This window comes from Poecilia reticulata, chromosome 12, assembly GCF_904066995.2.
Source record: "Poecilia reticulata chromosome 12, P_reticulata-male-v2, whole genome shotgun sequence".
Classification (NCBI taxonomy): Eukaryota; Metazoa; Chordata; class Actinopteri; order Cyprinodontiformes; family Poeciliidae; genus Poecilia; species Poecilia reticulata.
The window spans coordinates 16,101,217-16,124,190 of NC_088841.1; the positions used below are offsets into that span (position 1 = coordinate 16,101,217).

The 22,974-nt window shown below is 41.6% G+C and overlaps 1 protein-coding gene across 1 annotated transcript; it reads right to left on the reverse strand.

Annotated features, from left to right (window-relative positions):
• Positions 1 to 3,872: 3,872 nt before the first annotated feature.
• On the reverse strand, positions 3,873 to 22,952 carry antxr1b (ANTXR cell adhesion molecule 1b). The gene is made up of 18 exons (XM_008424143.3): positions 22,651 to 22,952; positions 19,973 to 20,044; positions 19,823 to 19,894; positions 19,660 to 19,741; positions 19,548 to 19,581; positions 19,314 to 19,393; positions 19,152 to 19,220; positions 18,987 to 19,067; positions 18,852 to 18,912; positions 17,266 to 17,364; positions 15,734 to 15,803; positions 15,165 to 15,243; positions 14,835 to 14,930; positions 14,681 to 14,722; positions 14,515 to 14,607; positions 6,744 to 6,908; positions 5,743 to 5,823; positions 3,873 to 5,261 (listed from the first exon to the last, which is right to left on the reverse strand). The coding sequence occupies exons 1-18, from the start codon at positions 22,803 to 22,805 to the stop codon at positions 4,884 to 4,886; spliced, it is 1,809 nt and encodes a 602-aa protein (XP_008422365.1). The 5' UTR covers positions 22,806 to 22,952; the 3' UTR covers positions 3,873 to 4,883.
• Between the last annotated feature and the right edge of the window lie 22 nt (positions 22,953 to 22,974).

Sequence of the window (22,974 nt, forward strand, 5' to 3'; positions counted from 1 at the left end):
CAGTGATGTAAAAATGTTTTTTTTTAATGTTTTTTTAAATTTTTTATGTTTTACTGGAAAATAAAAAATCTTTAAAAAAAAAAAAAATGTCCGTGTGCTATTAAAACTTGTCCAGAGACTAAATGCGGAAATTAGCACTTTTTGCTAACATCCATCCATCCATTTTCTTACACCCTTGTCCCTTAATGAGGTCGGGAGGGTTGCTGGTGCCCATCTCCAGCTAACGTTCCAGGGTCACCCTGGACAGGTCGTCAGTCTGTCGCAGGGCAACACAACCATGCCACACACTCACCTAGCTGTGAGTGTGTAGGGGCAATTTGGAGAGGCCAATTAACCTGACAGTCATGTTTTTTGACTGTGGGAGGAAACCGGAGTACCTGGAGAAAACCCACGCATACACAGGGAGAACATGCAAACTCCATGCAGAAAGACCGGGGCTGGGAATCGAACCCAGAACCTTCTTGCTGCAAGGCGACAACTTTTTTGCTAACAAGTGGTAGCAAAAAAAATCAACAAAATGTTGAACAATCGAATCTGGCCTAAACAATTCAAAGTTGGATTAGGGAGGGAAAATATCTCGGCACCAGGGTTCTGCTGTCAGACTTATTACTTTCTGCAGAATCCGTTTCTTCTTTTATGTTTTTTTAATTTTTTCTTTGGACACAGCTGCTTCTTTGCTTCTCATCATTTCAATGTTCTCAACAGCGTTTCCACTGCCGCTGATGTTGAGCAAGCTCTGCTCTGGTGGCGACACATTTTTCACAGGAAATTATGAATCCTTCCACACAGCTTTTTTCTGCGACGCTCTTTGTTTCAATTTTCTTTTAGGAGCGTCCATTTGGATGCAAACAAAGTGAGGACGACTGCAGGTTTTTCTGCATCTACCCTCATGAAAGCAACCATGTTGCTGATTATATTAAATATTTGAGATTTTGTTAAAAAGTGCATTTGTGTTGCCATTTAAAACTTCTGGAACATTTTAAGCTTTTGATATATTTCATTGTCTGAGTGCAAGCTAAGTTTGTGTAAGTACAATTAAGTATTTTTTATTTTTTTTATAAAAGCTATGTCTGAAAGGCACAATTTTTTGGTCATTTTCTTTCTTCTTAGCATGTTTTTATTGTCTTGTTTTGATTTTTAAAGAATGAAGTCTCCTGAGGTCAAATGGAAAGAAACGACCGATCCAAGTGTCCACTGCACTCAGTAAATCACTTTTAGTCTAGTTCAAACCAATTTGAGCCACTGATGATGTTCAAAGGAAACCTTCCTGCATAGTAACATGAGTCACTTGTTTTCCCAGTAGTCAGCAAAGCATTCAGAGAGATTCATCTTCTGGAGACGAGCGCGTGGAAACTAGAAAGTGGACTGGATTTCACAAAGAATAGATAATCACGCCGTTTTTTTTTTCTTCACATAAATTTCAACTTCTATTATTTTTTCCTACACGCTGTTGCTCATCAACCCCTGAACTTTGCAGCCAACTATCTATGAATGTGCTCATCCCTACAGTTTGTGCAGCCAAGGTAGACAGCGCTGCCGGCCAAGCTAGGAACATTTTTTAGGATTCTCCAGGGAAATAAAGTCATGAGACGCTTTTTTTCTCTTTCTAATGTTACACAATGCACTGAATCATTATCTTGTTTTGTTTTTAAAGAAGGGGTGACAAAGCAGCTCATCTGTCAGTAAAATACTGAGTTCATGGAGCTCAAATGCAGCTGGTAGTGTTTGACGTTGTCTTTGTTATCATAGGTGTCGCCATTCGTATTTTCTGACATCCTGGAAGAATTAAAATTTTATTTCTGATGCTTTCTTCCTCTGTTTCTGGAAGGGGTTGTTTTCTGTTTTTTGTGAGCTCATCACAACTGCAGATCTGAGTGTCTTTCAAGGCATTTCTGAATATGAAAAACATATTGGAAAAACACATGGTAATAGGATTTATTTTAGGAAATCTGACTGGAATAAGAGTCAGCTGACTGTCTGCTTTGTGGCTTGTTACATAATATTTTAACTCCAGTAAAACGTTTCTTGTTTTTTTTCATGTCTTTTTGTTTCCCTCCGAGGGAAAAAAAGAAAAGATGTTCAACAAGAACGAGGAATAATAGAAACATTATTTCTAGAAGGGAAATTAACAAAGAAATTGTTTCAAAGCCCAAATTTTCCAACTCTACAGCATCGATTGGAGTCAAAAAATATAAAGATGAGCATTTTTCCCAAATGGATCCGTTATTAGCTTTATTAGCTAGGGCTCAGTTTTTTCTCACATGTAAAATTAAAATGTTCAGATCAACATTTTCAGCATTTTATTGAATATATTAATATTGAAAGCAAGATTTTTTTTTACCTTTGTGACAGGGAGAATATACAAATATTTCTGAGTTGATATAATTTTAATCAGGCGAACAGACCACTTGATAGAAATCTAAGTAATCCACATCTACCAAAAAAAAGTAAGTTAGATCATAAGATAATCATAATTTACAATCATCTGAAGTTATTTTTTGCTGAGAAAATCATCTTATGACAGGGATTGGGTTTGTTGCAAAACATATCAATCCTTGTTTGTTTTGAGCTTAATTCAAACCTCATGCACTGTTGGAGCCATAAGAGTTAGAAATAATAATAATTTTGCTATAACTTGGTCACTCTCAAAACTTCTGACTGAGAATTCAAGAAATAATCAGAAAAGTTTTCCAATAGAAAGACCAGAACTTGAAGGACAGCATTTACAGTGAAAACAATAAACTGAGCACTTGGCACTTCAATTCACATTCAGTGCGCATGACTCCACTCCTGAAGAAAAATCCTGTTGAAGCATCTTCAAAGTTTGTTTGCAAACAAACCAGTGAAATACTGAGGGCATATAGTCTGGTTAGATGAGACCAAAATTAAAAACACACACCAAGGTTGGAGAACAAATCCCTAAACATCTTAAAAAAAAAACAACCAAAAAACTATCACCTTTGGAGTTTGGATGTGGGAACATCATGTTTTTTGGCAGCAGGTACATACAAGTACAAGTACATACCTCCATAGCGCCTATTGTAATGCGCACTGTATTAGATGATATTACTGGATAATATTATTTTATTTTAAGGCGGTTTGCACATTTTTACAAGGAGAGCGAATACATGAGGAGGACATTGTCAAAATTCCCAGGATGTCCCATAATACTCAAAGAGTTTGGAGAACTTGTGCTCCAATTAAAGATGAATAAGAAGCCCTTTATAATAATTGTTCTCAACTCTCAGCAGCCGGATCCTTCCTGCCTGATGGATTTAGCTTGCTGCCATCGCATGAGGAATGTGTAAATCTTGTACAAATTTTGCTGGGATCAGAAGACGCTTTAAAACCTGGAGCAGCTGGATGCAGGGTAAATTAGGGCGAGGTCAGGGGTCAGCGATGCTCTCCTCAAAAAGAGCAGTGTCTTCTTCTGAGACGGATGGAACGTATCTAATTCCACTTTCTGGTAAATTGATTTACATTCTCATCCAGACCCTCTCCTCCAAGTGCAAAGCTGTGAAAATGGTTTATTTTAAGACTTGCTGGAAAATACACAGTCACCTTATAAAAACCTGGGACAGTCGGCTTTTCATACACTACCAGCTGCACCTTTTGATCATAAGACCAGCCACCCACATCTGGGGATTATTCTGCTCACATTCAATAAGTCAAAGTTCAGGAGATTTACCTCACACACACACACACACACACACACACACACACACACACACACACACACACACACACACACACACACACACACACACACACACACAGACACAGACACACACAAGCTCTAAAATACGACCTAAAGTAGTAGATTTTTAACATAAATAATAAACACAACAAAAAAATCAAGTGTGAGTCAACCAGGCAAATTATTTAAAATTTTATTGCACAGTGAACAAATCGAAGGTTTCAGATCTGCTGCTGGGTCAGTCACAGATTCACTCTCCGGAGAAAGACGTTTAACTTTACAGGAAATGAAAACCTGTAAAGATAACCTCCAGGTTGTCACTCAAAGGGATCAGAAATTAATTAAAGTTACATATACTTAATCGTTTTATTTTAGTAATCCGGTCTCAGTGTGGTACCTCTCCTCCATCCTGCGTGAGATCTAACAGAGAAGGATTTGTGTACTTGGAGGTCTGCATGAGAAGTAAGAAGTGAGGGATTAAATCTGAGGGAAACACCAAGTCTAACACGACACAAATAAACAAAATATCTGTTTGTAGAATATCAGAGAGTAAGGCAGGCAAAAGAAGACGGATTTTTCTCCAATTAGCAAAGGCGACCTTTCTGCTGAAAACACAGAATTGTTAAACAAAGAACTCAGAGTTAATTGATGAGGACACAACACATTTCATGGCAAGGTGACAACAAATAGTGCTAGTAGCGTCAGCAGGCAGATATTAAGGTTCTCAGGTGAGGATATCAGTGGTTTTTGCATTTATGTGCCCTCTGTCAGTTCAAAATTCCTTCTGATGTCCTCAGATCCCAGCGAAACGTCAACTGTCCGAATGTTTACTCCAGGTTTGTATTTTACTCACGAGATACAAACGCAATATTGTCCAAGTTCCTTTTATGCAACTTTTGGTTGCCTTTAAGATTTCAAGCAGCTCCAAACAGTTTTGGCTGCGGCCACATGATTATTTTAAAACTCTGACAAACAGTGAATGACTGTTTCATCAAGCGCTTTTTAACGTAAAAGACAAACTAAACAGAAACATCTAAACAACTCTTATTTACACTCTCTGACGTAGAAATCACTATTTTATGTTTTATGTGCTTTTTTTTTTGTTTTTTTTGGAGCAAAGTCAATGTATTTTCGTTCGAACACGATTTCAGCGATTTGTGGGTGAAATTTTGAGATTCTTGCGTCCTCAGTTGATCTCGTGGTTGGGTCGCGGAGGCGGGCGTGAGGGCGGAGGGGCTCTGCATGGAGGCGAGCCCTGAGGTGGGGGAGGCAGGGAGCCCGTGGGAGACGGCGGCGCTGAGTTTCGCCTGGCGTTGGTCGTCGGGGGCAGGTCTCTGTTGGGAGGAGGCGTGTACGAGGGGCTGCTGGAGGACGGGGGCGGGGTCGACGGCAGAGGCGGCAGGGTGGAGGTTGGCGATGGGGGCAGGTGGAGGTCCTCGCAGTCGTCGGATGGGCGCCGTTGGCACCTGTGCGGTAACGTGTAGACAGGCGTGGAGGGTTGGTTGTAGATGGGGTAGCGGGGAGGCGGGTAGGACGGGCTCCGGGTGAAGTTGATGCACCGACCCTGTGATGGAGGCGCAGAGAGCAAACGGGGAAATGTGTAGCTGCACGACTAATGACGAAAGGACAATTAGCTTTATGAGGGCGAGAAACTGGGCACAAATTCCTACATTTCCTGTTGCAGGGCGACTGGCAAAATTTGCAAGTGGAAAGAGAGCATTTTTTCTTTTTAGTGAGTGACATAAAAGAAAACTCCGCCATGCAGACTCTGTGAACTTTGGGAGCCAGACTGCATGGAGTCCTGATTACTTCTGCAGGCCTGTTCCTCCAGACAATAATGCATTGTCCAAATTACTTCATCATCTCCCAATGGCAGCTTCCATAAGGCTAATTTAAATTATATTTAAATTATATTTAACTCAAATATGACGCTGAAGTTACCCACAGTCTCGCCGTGTGGGTGTTTTTAGGTTTACTTGTTTTGCTACAGAACTTGAATTTATTTTCACATCTTGTCTTGCTTCACTGTAGAAAACTAAAGTCACCTTGTCTCCAGGATAAGGTCGCATCACTGAAACTCTGTCGTAGCCTCTTCTCAGCAGCACATACAGAGCATCCAGTTTTCCCTGGAAAAAGATGACATCTGTCACTTCTGTAATATTATAGTAATCTTATGATCATGATCAGTAGTTTTCTGAGCTTTCTCTTTTGAAGTTTTGCAGCTTTAAGATGATTTTTTAAAATTAATTTTCCATCTGAAAACCATTACTTCTTAAGTTTGTTGACTTAAGAAGTAATGGTTCCAACACAGTATTGTAAGGGCATTAAAAAGTCTCTTAGGAACAAAGTTGTGTTGTATTTACACTAAACTTGGAGTTCATTACAAAGATAAAAATAATAGTTTCACAGGTATAATAACTTGTATTTATCCAAAATAAACCCAAAATGTCGAAAAGTCGTCATGTGCCAGCAGCCATTCAGTTTTAAAAACTGCTTTTATTTGCTAAGTTATTTATTTTTGTCAGATAACCTGAAATGATTTCATTGTACCATTAATCTTTTGAAAAACAAATATTATGAAGAAGAGAGAGAGGAAAAACAGGTCCAACCCTGAGCTCAGGAAAGGACTGAGCTCAGGGTGAGGCGTGGAAGGCTTTATATAACAAACAGCGACAGATAAGCAACGAATGCAACCAGTTAAAAACATAACAGACTCCACAGATTCCTTTCCGAGGGGTTGGCTCAGTTCAAGTCTGGATCTTGTTAACCTCCATCCTTCCAGCTGACAAATATTGGAGGAAACAGAATTTTATAACCTACTTCCTAGTAACACATCATCAAAAGCACTAAAACCAAAATATTTTCTCACTTCTGGTGTCTTAGGAAACTTTGTTGTGAGCAAACACAAAAACTCAGAAGACAAAAGCACATTTACCCAAATCCAGGGTTTGTATTTAGGAGCAAATTTGAATTGCAGTGAAAGGAGGAAAATAAATAAATTAAATCTGACTTCAGTTCAGAAGGTGGGGAAAAAGTGAGTGAGCACCTTAATGGGAGAATACCACTTCTGGGATCGGATGGTTTTGTTTGTGTGGTAATAAAGCCGCGGTGGAGGCGGATCGTACTCCTGAGCGGGCATCACAACTCGAGCATTTTTGGCTTTTTCCAGTTTGGCTCCTTCCTCAGTTGAGCCTTTATCTCCCCAGCGGACCTGGACAGACGGACAAGCAAAGTAGAGCAGCCACTTGAGATGAAAACGACAACAAACTGCAAGTGTTGGTTAGCAAAACCTGTAGTAACACGTAGTAAACATAAGGTCTGAACTCAACAGGACGGCCTTTATTTACAGACGACCCCACCTGGAGCGTTTGTTTCATCTGACCACAGCACATGGTTCCAGTTAAACTTCACATGTTTATGAAGGTGGGACACAAGACACATTTTGATGCAATATTTTCCCCCCAAAGAAACGTTGACACTGAAAGCTGTTATGGAGATTTTATGGCCCCGAGATCCATCAATCGGGTTCAATCAGAACTTTGTTTATGGAGCACTCTTCATACAGCCAGAAAAACGTTCTTCAAATAGATTGAAAACACAAGGGCAGACATAAAATCACTAGATACAGACTCATTTAATAACTTAGAATATTATTGAAAAGCCTATTTACTTTAGGAGAGCTATCACCAAGCAAAACACGTTACATTAATTATATACAGATGCCTTTTTTCTCCTTTTACAGCTAATGAAAACATGATTTTATAGTAGAATATTACATCAGACCAATTAAAAATATTTTTAAAAACCAGATGAAAAATACTTTTAATATCGGCTTAAAGATTAGGTACTTTTATTCTGACAAACGAGACTGATTAGGACATATATTCTAATATGATGCATCGTAAATGACCTAATTAATTAAAGAGGGGGTAGGCGGAGGGAGGCTACCCTCTTGTTCACCGGGGTAAACCCCAACGTACAGGCGCCGAGATGGGGGGCAACAAGTATGCCCACTCGTGCCCGGCGCCTCTCACCGTGGGCAACTCCAGAGTGGAAGTTGCCCACTCTGGAGCAACTTCCACCACGATAAGGTGGCAAGCTCTCCTCGGGCTGCCACCTTATCGTGGTGGAGGGGTTTGAGTGTCCTAATGATCCTAGGAGCTATGCTGTCTGGGGCTTTATGCCCCTGGTAGGGATACCCAAGGCAGACAGGTCCTAGGTGAGGAACCAGACAAAGCGCAGCCCAAAGACCCCTTATGATGCACAACAACCTTGGATCTGGCGTTCCCTCACCTGGACGCGGGCCACCAGGGCCCCACTTTGGAGCCAGGCCTGGAGGTGGGGCACGAGGGCGAGCGCCTGGCGGCTGGGCTTTTACCCACGGAGCCCAGCCGGACTCAGCCCGAAGAGGAGACGTGGGTCCCCCTTCCAATGGGCTCACCACCTGTCGGAGGGGCCAAAGGGGTCGGGTGCATTGTGCTATGGGCGGCAGCCGAGGGAGGGGACCCTGGCGGTCTGATCCTCAGCTGCAGAAGCTGGCTCTTGGGACGTGGAACATCACCTCTCTGGTAGGGAAGGAACCGGAGCTAGTGTGCGAGGCTGAGAGGTTCCGGCTAGAAATAATTGGCCTCACCTCGACGCATGGCTCTGGTTCTGTAACCCTTGAGAAGGGCTGAATGTACTTCCAGTCTGGAGTTGCCCACGGTGAGAGGCGCCGGGCAGGAGTGGGCATACTTGTTGCCCCCCATCTCAGCGCCTGTACGTTGGGGTTTACCCCGGTGAACGAGAGGGTAGCCTCCCTCCATCTACGGGTGGGGGGACAGGTTCTGACTGTTGTCTGTGCTTATGGGCCGAACAACAGTTCAGATTACCCACCCTTCTTGGAGTCCTTAGAGTGGGTACTGGAGAGTGCCCCTCCTGGGGACTCCCTTGTTCTACTGGGGGACTTCAACGCTCACGTGGGCAATGACAGTGAGACCTGGAGGGGCGTGGTTGGGAGGAACGGCCCCCCCGATCTGAACTTGAGTGGTGTTCTGTTGTTGGACGTCTGTGCTCGTCACGGATTGTCCATCACGAACACCATGTTCAAGCATAAAGGTGTCCATATGTGCACTTGGCACCAGGACACCCTAGGCCGCAGTTCGATGATCGATTTTGTCATCGTTTCATCGGATCTGCGGCCGTATGTCTTGGACACTCGGGTGAAGAGAGGTGCGGAGCTGTCCACTGACCACTACCTGGTGGTGAGTTGGCTCGGGTGGTGGGGGAGGAAGCCAGTCAGACCTGGCAGGCCCAAATGTGTAGTGAGGGTCTGCTGGGAACGTCTGGCGGAGTCCCCTGTGAGACGGAGCTTTAACTCCCATCTCTGGCAGAACTTCGAACACTTTCTGGGGGAGGTATGGGACATTGAGTCTGAGTGGACCATGTTCCATGCCTCCATTGCCGAGGCGGCTTATCGGAGCTGCGGCCGCAAGGTTGTTGGTGCCTGTCGCGGCAGCAACCCTCGAACCCGTTGGTGGACACCTTCGGTGAGGGATGCTGTCAAGCTGAAGAAGGAGTCCTATCGGGCCTTTTTGGCCTGTGGGACTCCAGAAGAAGCTGATGGGTACCGGCGGGCAAAGCAGCATGTGGCTCGGGTGGTCGCTGAGGCAAAAACTCGGGCGTGGGAGGAGTTTGGAGAGGCCATGGAGAAAGACATCCGTACAGCTTCGAGGTGATTCTGGTCCACCATCCGGCGTCTCAGGAGGGGGAAGCAGTGCAGCACCAACACTGTTTATAGTGGGGATGGTGCGCTGCTGACCTCAACTCGGGACGTTGTGGGCCGGTGGGCGGAATACTTCGAAGACCTCCTCAATTCCACCAACATGTCTTCTGTTGAGGAAGCTGAGCCGGGGGACTCTGGGTTGGGCTCTCCAATCTCTGGGGACAAGGTCGCCGAGGTGGTCAAAAAGCTTCCCGGTGGCAGGGCCCCAGGGGTAGATGAAATCTGCCCGGAGTTCCTTAAGGCTCTGGATGTTGTAGGGTTGTGTTGGCTCACACGACTCTACAATATCATAAGATTTCAATATCGCATGGACATCGGGGGCAGTTCCCCTGGACTGGCAGACTGGGGTGGTGGTCCCCCTGTTTAAAAAGGGGGACCGGAGGGTGTGCTCCAATTACAGGGGGATCACACTCTTAAGCCTCCCTTGTAAGGTCTATTCAGGGGTCCTGGAGAGGAGGGTCCGTCGGATAGTCGAACCTCGGATTCAGGAAGAGCAGTGTGGTTTTCGTCCTGGTCGTGGAACACTGGACCAGCTCTACACCCTCAGCAGGGTCCTGGAGGGTGCATGGGAGTTCGCCCAATCAGTCTACATGTGTTTTGTGGACTTGTAGAAGGCGTTCGACCGTGACCCTCGGGGGGCCCTGTACGGGGTTCTCCGGGAGTATGGGGTACTGGGCCCTTTTATACGGGCTGCCAGGTGCCTGTATGACCGGTGTCAGAGTCTGGTCCACATAGCCGGCAGTAAGTCGGGCTCGTTTCCGGCGAGAATTGGACTCCGCCAAGGCTGCCCTTTGTCACCGATTCTGTTCATTACCTTCATGGACAGAATTTCTAGGTGCAGCCGAGGTGTTGAGGGGATCCGTTTTGGTGGCCTTAGGATCGCATCTCTGCTTTTTGCGGATGATGTGGTCCTGTTGGCTTCATCGGAACGTGATCTGCAGCTCTCACTGGAGCGGTTTGCAGCCGAGTGTGAAGCGGCCGGGATGAGGCTCAGTGCCTCCAAATCCGAGGCCGGAAAAGGGTAGAGTGCCTTCACTGGGCCAGTGGGGTCGTCCTGCCTCAAGTGGAGGAGTTTAAGTATCTGGGGATCTTGTTCATGAATGAGGGAAGAAGGGAGCGGGAGATCGACAGGAGGATTGGGGAAGCGTCTACTGTGAAGCGGGCGCTGTACAGGTCCGTCGTGGTGAAGAGAGAGCTGAGTCAAAAAGCAAAGCTCTCGATTTACCGGTCGATCTACGTTCCCACCCTCATCTATGGTCATGAGCTTTGGGTCATGACCGAAAGAACGAGATCCCGGATACAAGTGGCCAAAATGGGTTTCCTCCGCAGGGTGGCTGGGCTCTCCCTTAGAGATAGGGTGAGAAGCTCGGTCATCTGGGAGGGACTCAGAGTAGAGCCGCTGCTCTGTTCAGGGGTCCCGGTGGGACGTGCCCGGTGGGACGTGAGGGAGGAGGCCTCGGGGAAGACCCAGAACACGCTGGAGGGACTATGTCTCTCGGCTGGCCTGGGAACACCTTGGGATTCCCCCGGAGGAGCTGGAAGAAGTGGCTGGGGAGAGGGAAGTCTGGGCCTCCCTTCTGAAGCTGCTGCCCCCGCGACCCGACCCCGGATAAGCAGCAGAAAATGGATGGATGGATGGATAATTAAAGAGGCAGACAGAACAAATTATAATATTACAATTCTAAAATAAAAGAAGGCTTTATTAATCCCAGAGGGAAATTAAATGTTGTTGTAGCTCATTAATTCAGATTCTTCAAAGAGTTATTGAAGGTGGAAGGTCTCCTGTAGCAGTCTGCATTACAGCAAATCTGAAGAAGCCTCTGACTGAAGATACTCTGTTTTCTCAGAGTATTTTCAGTCTTGAGAAAACAGAGTATCTTTAATAATTAAATCAGCCGATTATAGGAAAAGAGGATAAAGGCTGGTGAAAAACCTTTGGGGTCGGAGAAGCTGTAATTGAACTCAGGCATCACTGTTGCATGAAACCACTGCTGCTGTGTCATGTTGCTTTGTTCCATAGAAACCATTCAAAGTCCTGCAAGGTTTTAATTAAACCATTTCTGCTGAAATCCACAAGTCAAAACATAAGCAGGCAGTCCTTTGTTTCTGCGAATTTCCATGGAATTGTTTCAAATGTGTGATTTTTCCTCGACACTAACTTTATTTCACAGCTGATGTTAAACAGAGAAGCAACTAGCATAAACGGGCTACCTTGCCAAACTTCCCGAATGTCTCGTCTCAATTCTTTTCAGCGTTCGCCTTTACCTTGATGCAAAGGAGGCTAACATGTCAAGAGTGAGCCTGAATTTAACAAGCTAAGCCAGCGCTGTCAACACAGCCTTGGAAGTTCATTAGTCAAATTCACTCCCTTTCAGCTACCACACAAAAAGCCACAGATGCTTTGACTTGGCAGAAAGAGCACATAAATGAAGCTCTGCATACTTTCCATTTTAGTGTTTGGAGTTGTTTGACTCCAGAGCTTTGCTCGCTGAATGAAGAGCGTCTTTCTTTTTGAGCGAACCGTCCCGATGGAGGCAGACATAATCCTGCTTCTGCATGATTTATCAGACACACACAAGGGAGGCAGAGTTCCTTCAGTCTCTCTCCTTACCGCTGCTCTTTCTCAAAGAGGTTTTTTTTTTAATTTTTTTTATGTCAAACTGTTCAGCAAAAAAAAAAAAAGATAAGCTAAATCAGCATCTCAGACCAGTAAAACTTTTCATCTCCTTGCAAACATTTCAGTGGTGTTTGTTGTCCAGATGGCCTCAGTCTAGCTCTCTGTGCCGGTCACAACAACAAAGTGACTCGGTTTCATGCAGCATGGACCTGAGTGCTGAACTCCATGACGGCAGCTTTATTGTTCTTCTGTTTGATCTCATTCCCACCTTTCATCTTTTGCTTCCTGCACGCTGAGGATTGAGGTAAAGACTGCCACGTGTTTCATCTGTGAATGTGAAGCCAGTTTTGATTTAACGTTGGTAATTTAAGCATTATGAACAACATTGAACACCGCATCAAGGAGTCTGAACGTGGAATGTTTTACTCCATCTTTTCACTTGTGTCCTCTTTTCGTTACTTTTGCGATTATTCTGCCGCGGATTGTTCTGTCTTTCTTTGTTGGGTTTGTATTTAGTTTCTCTCTCAGCTGAAGTACATATGCTGCTAGATAATAAACAGATGGGAAGACATTTAATTTTCAAATCTGTAACAAACAGGAAATGTGTTAGCAGAACATACAGCCAATGTAAAAATAAAGTAATTGGAGGATGATTGCGTGGCATACTTTTTAATGACTTCTCAAGAGAACAAACTTATTCACAAGTGATTTTAATTGTATTTCTTTTTTAATGGAAAGACTGCAATTGTAAAATCTTGTTTTTTTTTTACATTTGTGGATTAAGTATTGCACACAGTTGAAATGGAAACGCAGCTTCTCTGGCGCCTGATTTTTGGAAACGGCTCACCTGAAGATAAACGTTGAAACAGTTTGTATCCAGGATGTGTGTGGTCTGCAGAGATGTTACGGAGCTGCTCTTTTCCTGACTCTAGATCTGTAAAGGTCCTGGATGGATGGAGTGTCAGCCATGATGATCCTCCAGACATAATTGTTGCCGGATGAGCCAAACCGCACAGTGATGGACGAACACAGGACAGACTAAATAACTGCAGGTTCAACGATGACCGGCAAGTCCAAGTGACCAACAAACCACTAACAGGTAAAACCCACCAGGGTTCTTGTTGACACTTTCCAGCTGCAGTTCTGCCTCTCAGATGTTGTGAAGGAAGTCAACATTTTGTCGAAGAAAGCTCATTGAGGAAAGAGGGGAAAAAATGTTTCACCATTACCTCCTCTTTTATGTGCAACAATTTTTCACAATATTCCAGTGTTGTTGGATCTGGATCAATTTTAAATTGATTCTCCAGATTATAAATGACTTGATGTCATTTCCAGGACATCCAGACCTCAGAAAAGACGAGCAGTCTGACAGCATCACCATGACGATTTACCAGGCCGACTAGATGTTTTCCTGTTTTCTTACTTTCTTTGTGTCCCATTCAGTCTCAAAGGGATTCAGAGTGAGGGACTCCCAAAAGACACACCGAAACAAACCAGACCAAGAACATTTTGGGCAAAAGCAAATCTGTCGTGTTAAGATTTCCGCAGTAGCTGAGCAGAGCGACTTTGGGACAAATATTCTGTGAGAAAGGCCCTAAAGTTAAACTCTTGAGAGAGCGATAAACTTTACGTCTCAAAGCTTTTATTCAAAACTAGTGTAGAATTTATCTCATTTATTTATGTTTGTCTTCGTGTTATTTTTACATAAATAAATGGTTATAAAATGAATAACATATTCAATTATTCTGTTTAATTATTATTTAATTAAAGAACTAGATCCTAATTTCATAGAGAGTGATTAATTACCTACATGACATTAATATACGTTGACAGCTATGAACGTTTTCACTCTAGCCAGATTGGTTTAGTTATTTCCTCTCGTTAAATTTGTCCAACATTTGATTGATAATCTGAAACAAGAAATTTGATTTTTAAAAAGATGAGACAAAAAAAATCTCTCTTTTGTTTTTTACCACATCTGTAGACATTTTTTGTTGCTTTAATCTTTGTGTTAGCAAAGGCAGGAAAAGGCAGGAAATGGCCTCCTCCTCTACAGACTCTCAGTGTTCCAGCACTATACAGACTTTACAGGAGCTCGCCTGGGCGGGTTGAGTGAGGTCCTGCAGACAGGCCGCCTCCTCGGTGGACGAATAAAAGGAGAAGAAACAGCTCGCCGGTTCTTTATGTTGGGACTATTTTGGTCTCATAACATCTAAAATGGACTAAATTGACCAATTTTTTCACAATATATACAATCGTGACCGGTTTTAAAACTGTGAAGCCACATAACGACCCACTTTTCCTGACATCACACTTAAAACTGTAATGTCTTTACCATTCAACCACATCACTTGCTGTTGTTGGGTAATTAAACAGCGAGGCAGAAGGAGTTCTCATATTATATAGACGTGTGTTGTTATTTTCAACATTTTTTACCTCCATTCTCTTAATTCCCCCGACTCCACGGCCACCGTAGTACGACGCGTCCACAGTGGGCCACCTCTTCTTTGGAAAACCGTCTTCGTCATCCTAAACAGTGTTTTAGACACTTAAAATGAATGAATTTAATTGTGACTTAAATGTGTAAATGAAATCAACCTACGGAGAGGTCTTCAATCACAGGAGGAGGTGGCTCATGAATAACCTGCAACGAGTTAAAACCGTTACTTTAGCATGTAAAAATTAATTAATGGAGCATTCGGCTGATTGCAAAAGCAAATCCGTTTATGTCCTTTTATTCTTGGCTATTTTCATACCACGGTGCAGCAGAGAGGCCAGAACCACCACAGCAGAATAACGGTGAACAAGAGCAGCAGGATGAGCAACGCGATCCCCACAAAGGTCCCGTCGGACTGCAAAGAAGATTTCAATTTTCACTTTGCAGTGCTTTTGATTCTTAACAGTTAAACAAATGACAAGACTTTACGTCAAGTAAACGTGATATGGAACAAAAACAACAATTATACAAGAATTAAAAAAAAATCAGAGTAAAGACTGGGGAGAAGTCCACTGCGTAGCTGATGTTTGTTGTTCACATCTAACCAGAAGGTAATGATCTGAACCAGTTTTGTTTCTTTTGTACTTACACAGGTGATGGCAGTAATTGTGACAGAGCTGGATATGAAGCTGAGGCCGTTATTCATGCTGACATGGAGAGAGGCTGACCTGGAAAAAGGGAAGATTTCCATCAATGAATGAAAGGATCCACTTAACAAAACCAAATGAATGCATTTGTGTGCTATACTTGTCATCTAATTAGTTTATTTTCATTTCTGCAGGAGGGTTAAATCGTGGTATGTTTCTCTCTGATCCCAGGCATTGTTTCGGTATCACGATTAATGCATATTTTAAGCTGCATGTGTTGGGAATGTCACACAAAATCTAATTCCCTGATCCATGTATTTCAGCAGAGAAGCTAAGTTAGCCTTTTTCTATCCTTTTTTAAAATTTTAAGCTGTTTTTCTGTTCACAATTTGCTAAACTCTGCTTTAGATTAAAGTAGAGGTGAGTCAGCTTCATGGTGTCATTAATGAGCATGCATAAACAAAAATTCGAGCACAAGCAGTGACTCGGTGCGCCACATATAATATCTTATTGTTTTACATCTTATTGTTTTACTCTATATGTGTTTCTTGTGAACATTATTCCCACTTACATTCCAAATCTCTCCAGAACCGGAGCTGGACACAAAAGATAAGTATCTCTCACCACCAAAGGTCTTTCCACTGCAGGAACAGAAAAAAAGAAGATTTAAATCTCAAAGAGATTAAAAAAAAATCACAGGATGGGTCAGCGATGAAGAGGAAAAGTCAAATTCAAATTTTTTTTCTCGTCTTGAAACAGAAGCTTCAATCCTTTTTTCTTTTTTTTGTTATTACATTTCTGGACTTCCTGTTCTGATGGAAACTGAAGCAAGCAGGGGAGGGTTTGTGGCTTATTTACCCTGGCTGAGCGAGTGTCTAGCGTGTGCAAAGAGCCCTGGTTTCTGATGAGCTCCACATTCCTCTGCAGACATCTGAGAAGTCCTGAGTGCTTTACCAGCCGATTCAAAGCAAAGAACGACGGCGCTGATGGTGACTAAAGAACTGGAAGGCTAACGTCACAGCGGCCCACCAAGAATTTTTGGCCCCTGCCCATCCATATGCTGAGAGTCAAAATGCGTTCAACAGACTGGCGTCAAAGACATCAGAGTGCCTATTATGTAACGAGGATTAAGACTTAGTATTGGCTGTGCTTTTAGGTAACAATTATCGAGTTTATTATTTAGTTTTATTGACTCATCCTTAGTATTTCCACACTTAGCTTGCTATTTATAGTGACAGTCTCTTTTTTTTTTGTCGAATACTTAAATAAACATCTGGATTAAATTGTGTTTCTAAACATTTAGAGGTCATAAAAGACTTGAGAATGAGGTGGAGGATCAACTTTCTGCAGGACAATGAATATAAACGTATAACCGGCGCTGCAATGGGACAAAATAGATGTGTTATTTTTAACCTTGATCCCTTGTCCTTCACATTTTAGGTGTGTCTCCACTGCACCACACCTAACTCAAATGAATGCACAACCTTCTCAGCAAAAGCCTGTTAACCTAGTTAACCTAACACATGCAGGGCAGGGGATCTAGAGGATGGATAAAATGGTTCAGTCAAAGTCCAGGCTTAGATCCATCTGAGACTCTGGAGCAGGACATTCAGTCTGACTGAATCTCCATCTAATCTGACTGAGCTTCACCAATTTTGCAAAGAAGAATGGTCAGAAATATCACAAAAAATGTGTTATCTGTTTGTGGAAAAACTCCAGAAGGTACCTTTGAGATTTTTATTTTTAGAAAATTTTGTTTGATTCAACACACAAAATCTCAGTAAGATACGGAAAAGTTTGAGTTTGTAACATAACGTCTAAGGGCAACAACTGCTTTTGTGTGGCACTGTAGCCACAACTGAGCCGAGAGTAAAATTGAACACATTACAAGCTGTTATTAGGCATGATAAGATCTTTTAAAGTGAAGAACATTTTTATAAAATTTACCAAAATTATAGATACTTTGGCTTTGAATGAGTCACTGCAGGAAGATAGTTTTTGTTTTCAAGCTTTTTATCTCTCAGTTTTAGTATTTAACAAAAAAATATTTACAGTTATACTGAAATAAGTTTGCGATAAATCCCAAAGAAGTTCAGCACTTACTGAAAGTCACTGTGTCGTTGATGCGGAAGCTGCAGAGGACTTTCTGCACGTCTCTGGCGTGAAGGAAACCGTTTCCTTTGACAGACACCTGGAAGTTTTCTGGAGGGACATGGCAAATTAGAAATATTCTTCTAAAAGAAAAAATAACCTCTGTGAACGTTTTTGAGTAAATAAAACCAGAAGTTTAAATAAGCTGATCAAACATCTCTTAGCTAAATACCAGAAAACATTTTTGAAACTTTCTTCAAATTCAGAAGTTTAACATACATCTTATCAGTATCAGAGATAATTGTCTGTATGACTTGGATCAAATCTTAAGCAAAAATAGGTCAACAGACACATTAGAGATCACCTGTAGACGTATTTTAAGACCACACCTAAAACACACTGTGTTCTCGTTTGACATCAAATCAAAAGAAACCAGCCGAGATGTCAGGAAGAGAATTTGTGCAGCAGCAAAAACCTGGTTCATCCTTAGGAACAATTTCTGGATGTTTGAACATTTATCTGTTTAAACAATTTTATGCAAGTTTAGTCATTATGGAAAAGTCCAGTCATCACACTCAGGAAGGAGCAGGAGGTTATGTGACCCAAAGGTAAATGTGTTTTGGTCTAAAATGTGCAGAAAGACCCCAGATCAAGTCAAAGAGCATCATTATCCACGTGAAACGTGTCCTGAGGTGACATGGGCTCTTCAGCGAGGAGGAAGCCATTGCTTTAAAAGAAACATCAACAGCCAGACTCCGCTTTGCAGATGCACACATGGAGCAGGACACTCATTTTGGGAGAAATGTCCTGTGATCTGATGAAACTAGAGTGGAACTGTTTGGCCATGATCACCTTTGTTACTTTTGCGGGAACAACAGACTCTTGTAGCATCCTAACTTTCAAGTATGTTGGTGGCAGCATCATGCTGTGGGGCTGTTTGGCTGCAGGAGGAACTGCTGCTTTGTATAATATAGATGTGATCATGAGGAAAGAACATTATGTGGAAATATTGAAGCAACATCTAAAGATAACAAACTGTTTCTTCCACCAAATATTGATTTCTGAACCCTTCCTGATTTAAAATGTTAGTATTGTTGTTTCTACACGAATATGAACTTGATTTCTTTGCATTACTTGAAGCTTTTTTATTATTTTGACCATTTCTCATTTTCTGCAAATACTAAATGCTTGGAATTTCAGAGACATGTCAGAAGTTCATAGAATAAAACTCAAAAATATTCCTATAAAAAGTAAAATCAGAGAAACTGATCATTTTAAATGGTCTTTTAATTTTTTCCAGAGCTTTTCCATGAAAAGACAATTATCCCTGATTCTCACCAAATGTATGAAGAAAGTTGGGGGGAAAAAACAAAACACACACACACACTCTAAAAAATGCCCTTTCTGGTAAATAGAAATTATTTTGGTAATTCTAACTGACCCAAAACAACAAAAGTTTGGTTTAATTTAACTTCAGACAGTGAGAAAAAAAATATCTCTGTGTTTTACTTTTTCAGTGTATGTAAATTTCTGGCTCCAACTGTATATGTTCATAATAAAAATTTAAAAAAAGCATTTTATGTTTTTGTTTTTCTCACCTCCTTCACAGATACTTGAGGGCTCTACAGCCAGGATCTCGATGCAGGATCTCTTCAAGATCTAAAAAAAGAAGTTAATCACATCACAAACTCTGTATTTTGCTCTTCTAGGATCTAATCAGGATTGTGGCGCACCGAGTCAATAACTCCTTGCAGAGCTTGAAATCCATCATGCACAGGGAATACGTGGTCCTTACTGTCAGCTATGGTGGAAAGCTGTCAATTAAAGCAGCAAACACTTTAAGTCACTCCAATTTAACAATGTATTGATCCATTTATGAGCTGGCAGGCAGAAGTCACCTGTGTTTCGTTGAAGTCTTTCACCCCAACGCAGTACACAGTGGCACCGAGTTGCCTTGCTCTGCCAGCCTAAATGGTTAGACAAGACTTTAAAGTCCAATTTGAAAAATGAGAGGAAAAACAGGAACATCCTCCTCCTCAGCTCGGAGTCATTTTCCTCACCTCTCTTTCCGCCAGGTCGAACTGATTCTCCCTCAGCTCTCCATCTGTCAGGGCAATGATAACACTAGCTGTCCGGTAGCCTTAAGAAGAAGAAGAAGAAGAAGAAATCAAGAGTTTAAGATGTGAAAAATATGTAATTTAGCCAAAGGGTAGTTTTCTGTGTAGACATCAGGTTCTTTGTGTCCTGATACATGCTTGAATATTGAGAAATTCCCATTTTAAAAGTGCTCTCACCATACCCAGTGCCATAGTATATTTGCTCACTGGCCTGAAAGGAAAACATCTGAAGTCAGTCCTCTGACTCGGACTTGATTTTTCCATTCAACACGTTTATCAAGTTATTTACCCTTTGAAAGCCTCTGTGCATGAAGGTGTCTCCGCCTGGATGCACCATGCGCAGCTCCTCCAGTCCCTCTCGAATTTGCTCTCTGATTAGGAAACAATAAGAAAACGCCGAAAATTCAAACCAGAGCCGGACGCATAAAGCAGAGTGTTGTTGTGAGTCCCACCTGTCCTCTGTTAGCGGCATGAGGATCCGTCCCTCAGTGGAAAAGACGATAAAAGACATCCGCAGCTGAGGACTGGGACATTTAGAATAAAGACAATAAATGACAGAAGGTAACTGTGACATTTCATTTGGCTGGATTTTCCGCACAAACCTGATGAACTTGTGGGCGAGATGATCCACGAAGTAATAGATCTCGTTCCAGTAATACTGCACACTGCCAGACCTGAGTCACAAAGTCCAGAGCAGAGAAAAAGAAAAATAAGAGACGGGAATATTTCTGACGCAAAACATTCAAATAGTTGAAACTTTTTCAAAGACTGACAAGTTAAATGAGGCACAAACCGATTAAATATTCCAATTAGTTTAATTGCAGAGGTGTTACTATTGAGAGTTGATCATTTATTCAATAAATTATTACTTTAAAGTAGTTAGCCAACTGTTTACTCAACCAAACACTGTAGAATGCATTGTAATGAATTTTGACAGTTGCTTGACTCTGATTGGTAGTTTAGACCAAAGTTCAGATTAAATTATTTAATTATTTGCAGAAAAACAAGATGGTTAATTATAACAAATAAGAAAATATCCATATTTTCTCAGGGTCTTTCTAAGTTGTGGAGTTTTCTGAGTGTTTCTGTTTCTGTTCTCATTAATTATCCGTCCAGTCCTGAAACATGGCAGCACAAAATCTACTTAAAGAAGAAAAAACTTGACCTAAGAAGAAGCATCAGATCTAAAATATATGATAGACCAAGTTTGATGCTCTTTAAAATACAGGGGGGAAATCCAGCCAAGGTGGAGATCTACTGATTAAAACTAGAAAGTACAAAACATTCTGGGCAATTTTATAAATTATAAAATTGGATATGACACAGCACTTTATGGAAACCACAGTGTGAGCTACTTAAAGACCAAAGACTAAACCCACACAAACAAAACCAGGAGTTGAAACCTGATCTGCAAGATGATCCAAGTCACCCAATTCATTTCCAAAAGAAAATTAACCAAACCTTTTATTACTCTTCACAAACAACAGTGACATTATGTTGCACAATGGCTAAAGAGCTGAACAATAGGTCTATATTCATATCTGTTTACACATTACAAATAAACCATGGGATAATTTTATGAACTTTCACTGTTGCTATCGCAAAAAAATAGCAAACTAGAGCCAAAGTCACAAGATTTTAGCTGTTGCTCTCTTTTGCTTTGCATTTTAATGTCAAGTGCAAGTAAAAAAAAGAAAAAAGTGAACAAAAAATGCAGGGTATTATATTGACGTCAGTAATTAAATGGAAATTTGGAGCTCTGAGCGGCTCCAGCGCCTACCCTGGGCAGCCTCTCGTCCTTATGTTTTCATTTATCCAGAGATGTGAGTCTAAGTGGAGGGACGCCGCCAAAAACCAGGGATCTTTGGAACATCTGGCTCTAATGGTGCAAGGGTTCTGCTGCCCAGAGCGCAGAGAGAAACGCTGCTGCTCCTGTCAGGAAAGTACGTCTGCAGTTTGACAACGCGAGTCTCTGCAGTGAGTTTTATTGTCCGAGATGAAAAAACAGTTTTCTCTGTTAAACCCAGAGATGTAAACCAGGTCATGTGACACAGGATCCGCTCTGAAAGGTCATGTTATCTCCGTGACAATTTAATCGCCTGTTGTGATTTAACCCTCGTGTGTTTAAAGGACTTAGGAATCTGCTGCTGGATTTTATTAGCACTTTAGAAGATAGCAGGTTTATTTCGAAAATAATCAGTAGATTAGGGGGATGTACTTGGATAAATCATCAGTTATGTAAGTCTGCGTACTGTCTAAATAAAAACTTTTAAGGAAAAACATAAAATTGTCCATTTTTTATTGCATTCCAATATTTCATTCATATTTCAAATTCCTATTTTAGCAGGCAAGCAACATAGAAAAACAACTGGAAGCAGCACATTAGCTAACTGTGACAAATGCCTTATTGCAGACTTAGGGTTTTCAAAAAATTGTTGTAAACAATAGAGAACATAGCATAATGTAAACTTGAAATAATATCAGAGTGTTAAGAAATCTTAAAGTCAGAGGTAACGTTTTCAAAACACAGAATTTGATGAACTTATGAGTTAGTTTTCAGAAACTTTTCCAGAATTCAGAAGTTACTTTCTGAAATTTGCTACATACTTTATTTTATCTTTTTTTTTTTTTTTTTTAGCAATTTTCATCGAATTTACTGATTACTTGCCCGAAATTTAGGGATTACTTTCAGGACTTAGTAGGTATAACTTTACCTAACTTACTACTTACTTTCCTGAATCGTAAGATTTGCTTCCTGAGTCTCACTAGGTTTTTTTCTAGAACTTTAGTGGAACAAGCTGAATAACGTGCCTGGAATTTGAAAGATACTTTCATAAATAATTTAGGTTATTCATCAAAACCTATTAGTTTGCTCTATGGAGATTGCAGGGAAGTATGTTGCAAGTTTTCAGAAAGGTTTATCTTGATAAACCAGGAAAAAGCAGCCACTAAATTTTGTTGAAGCTGCATGTAAGTCCCAGCCTCTAAGTTATGGAAAATTATCTTGTAAACTGTAAAAAAAAAACCCAAAAATAAATAAAAATATTTAGGTTAAACACAAATATAAGAAGTATAGTATAAAGACGTGCTTCCAAGTTGTTCACATTTGTGCGCACTGTTCACTTATTGCAGTCACAAACCCTTTATTTACATGCCCAACTATAATTAGAAACTGTAGCTTTTTATAGCAACAACTTTTGCACCTGTGACATCAAATAAAAACTCTGATGATTCATGCACCAAACTTCTCCTGAGATTATCCGAAAGTAGAAGCACTCACTTGTCTAGAACAAAGTAAAGATCAAATCCTCCATAGCAGGACGACCCTTCTTCCCTTCTTTCATATATCTGTGCCATGCCGCTGACCGCCAGGACTGCCACCAGTATACCCAGCTCCACACGCAGTATGGCTTGCGCACACCAGGACTGGGACATGATTCCAAATTTAAGACAGGCCTGACTCGGCCTGAATGAGAGTAAAAGCAAATATTCTCCAGTTGAAATATTCCCCGTTTAAGGTGCTCAAGTGTGGAGAGGCATCCTGGGAAGACTGATCTCCAAAGCATAAAGTTCTCCTCTGAGTTAGAGTCCCATCTCTGCCGCA

What these genes read in the sequence shown, in the direction of transcription:
- antxr1b (XM_008424143.3), bottom strand. Translation starts at nt 22,805, where the DNA reads ATGTCCCAGTCCTGGTGTGCGCAAGCCATACTGCGTGTGGAGCTGGGT. An exon ending in CTCGCCCACAAGTTCATCAG is followed by an intron (nt 19,895 to 19,972) that starts GTTTGTGCGGAA and finishes TAAATGTCCCAG; the next exon opens with TCCTCAGCTGCGGATGTCTT. An exon ending in ATGCCGCTAACAGAGGACAG is followed by an intron (nt 19,742 to 19,822) that starts GTGGGACTCACA and finishes TTTCCTAATCAG; the next exon opens with AGAGCAAATTCGAGAGGGAC.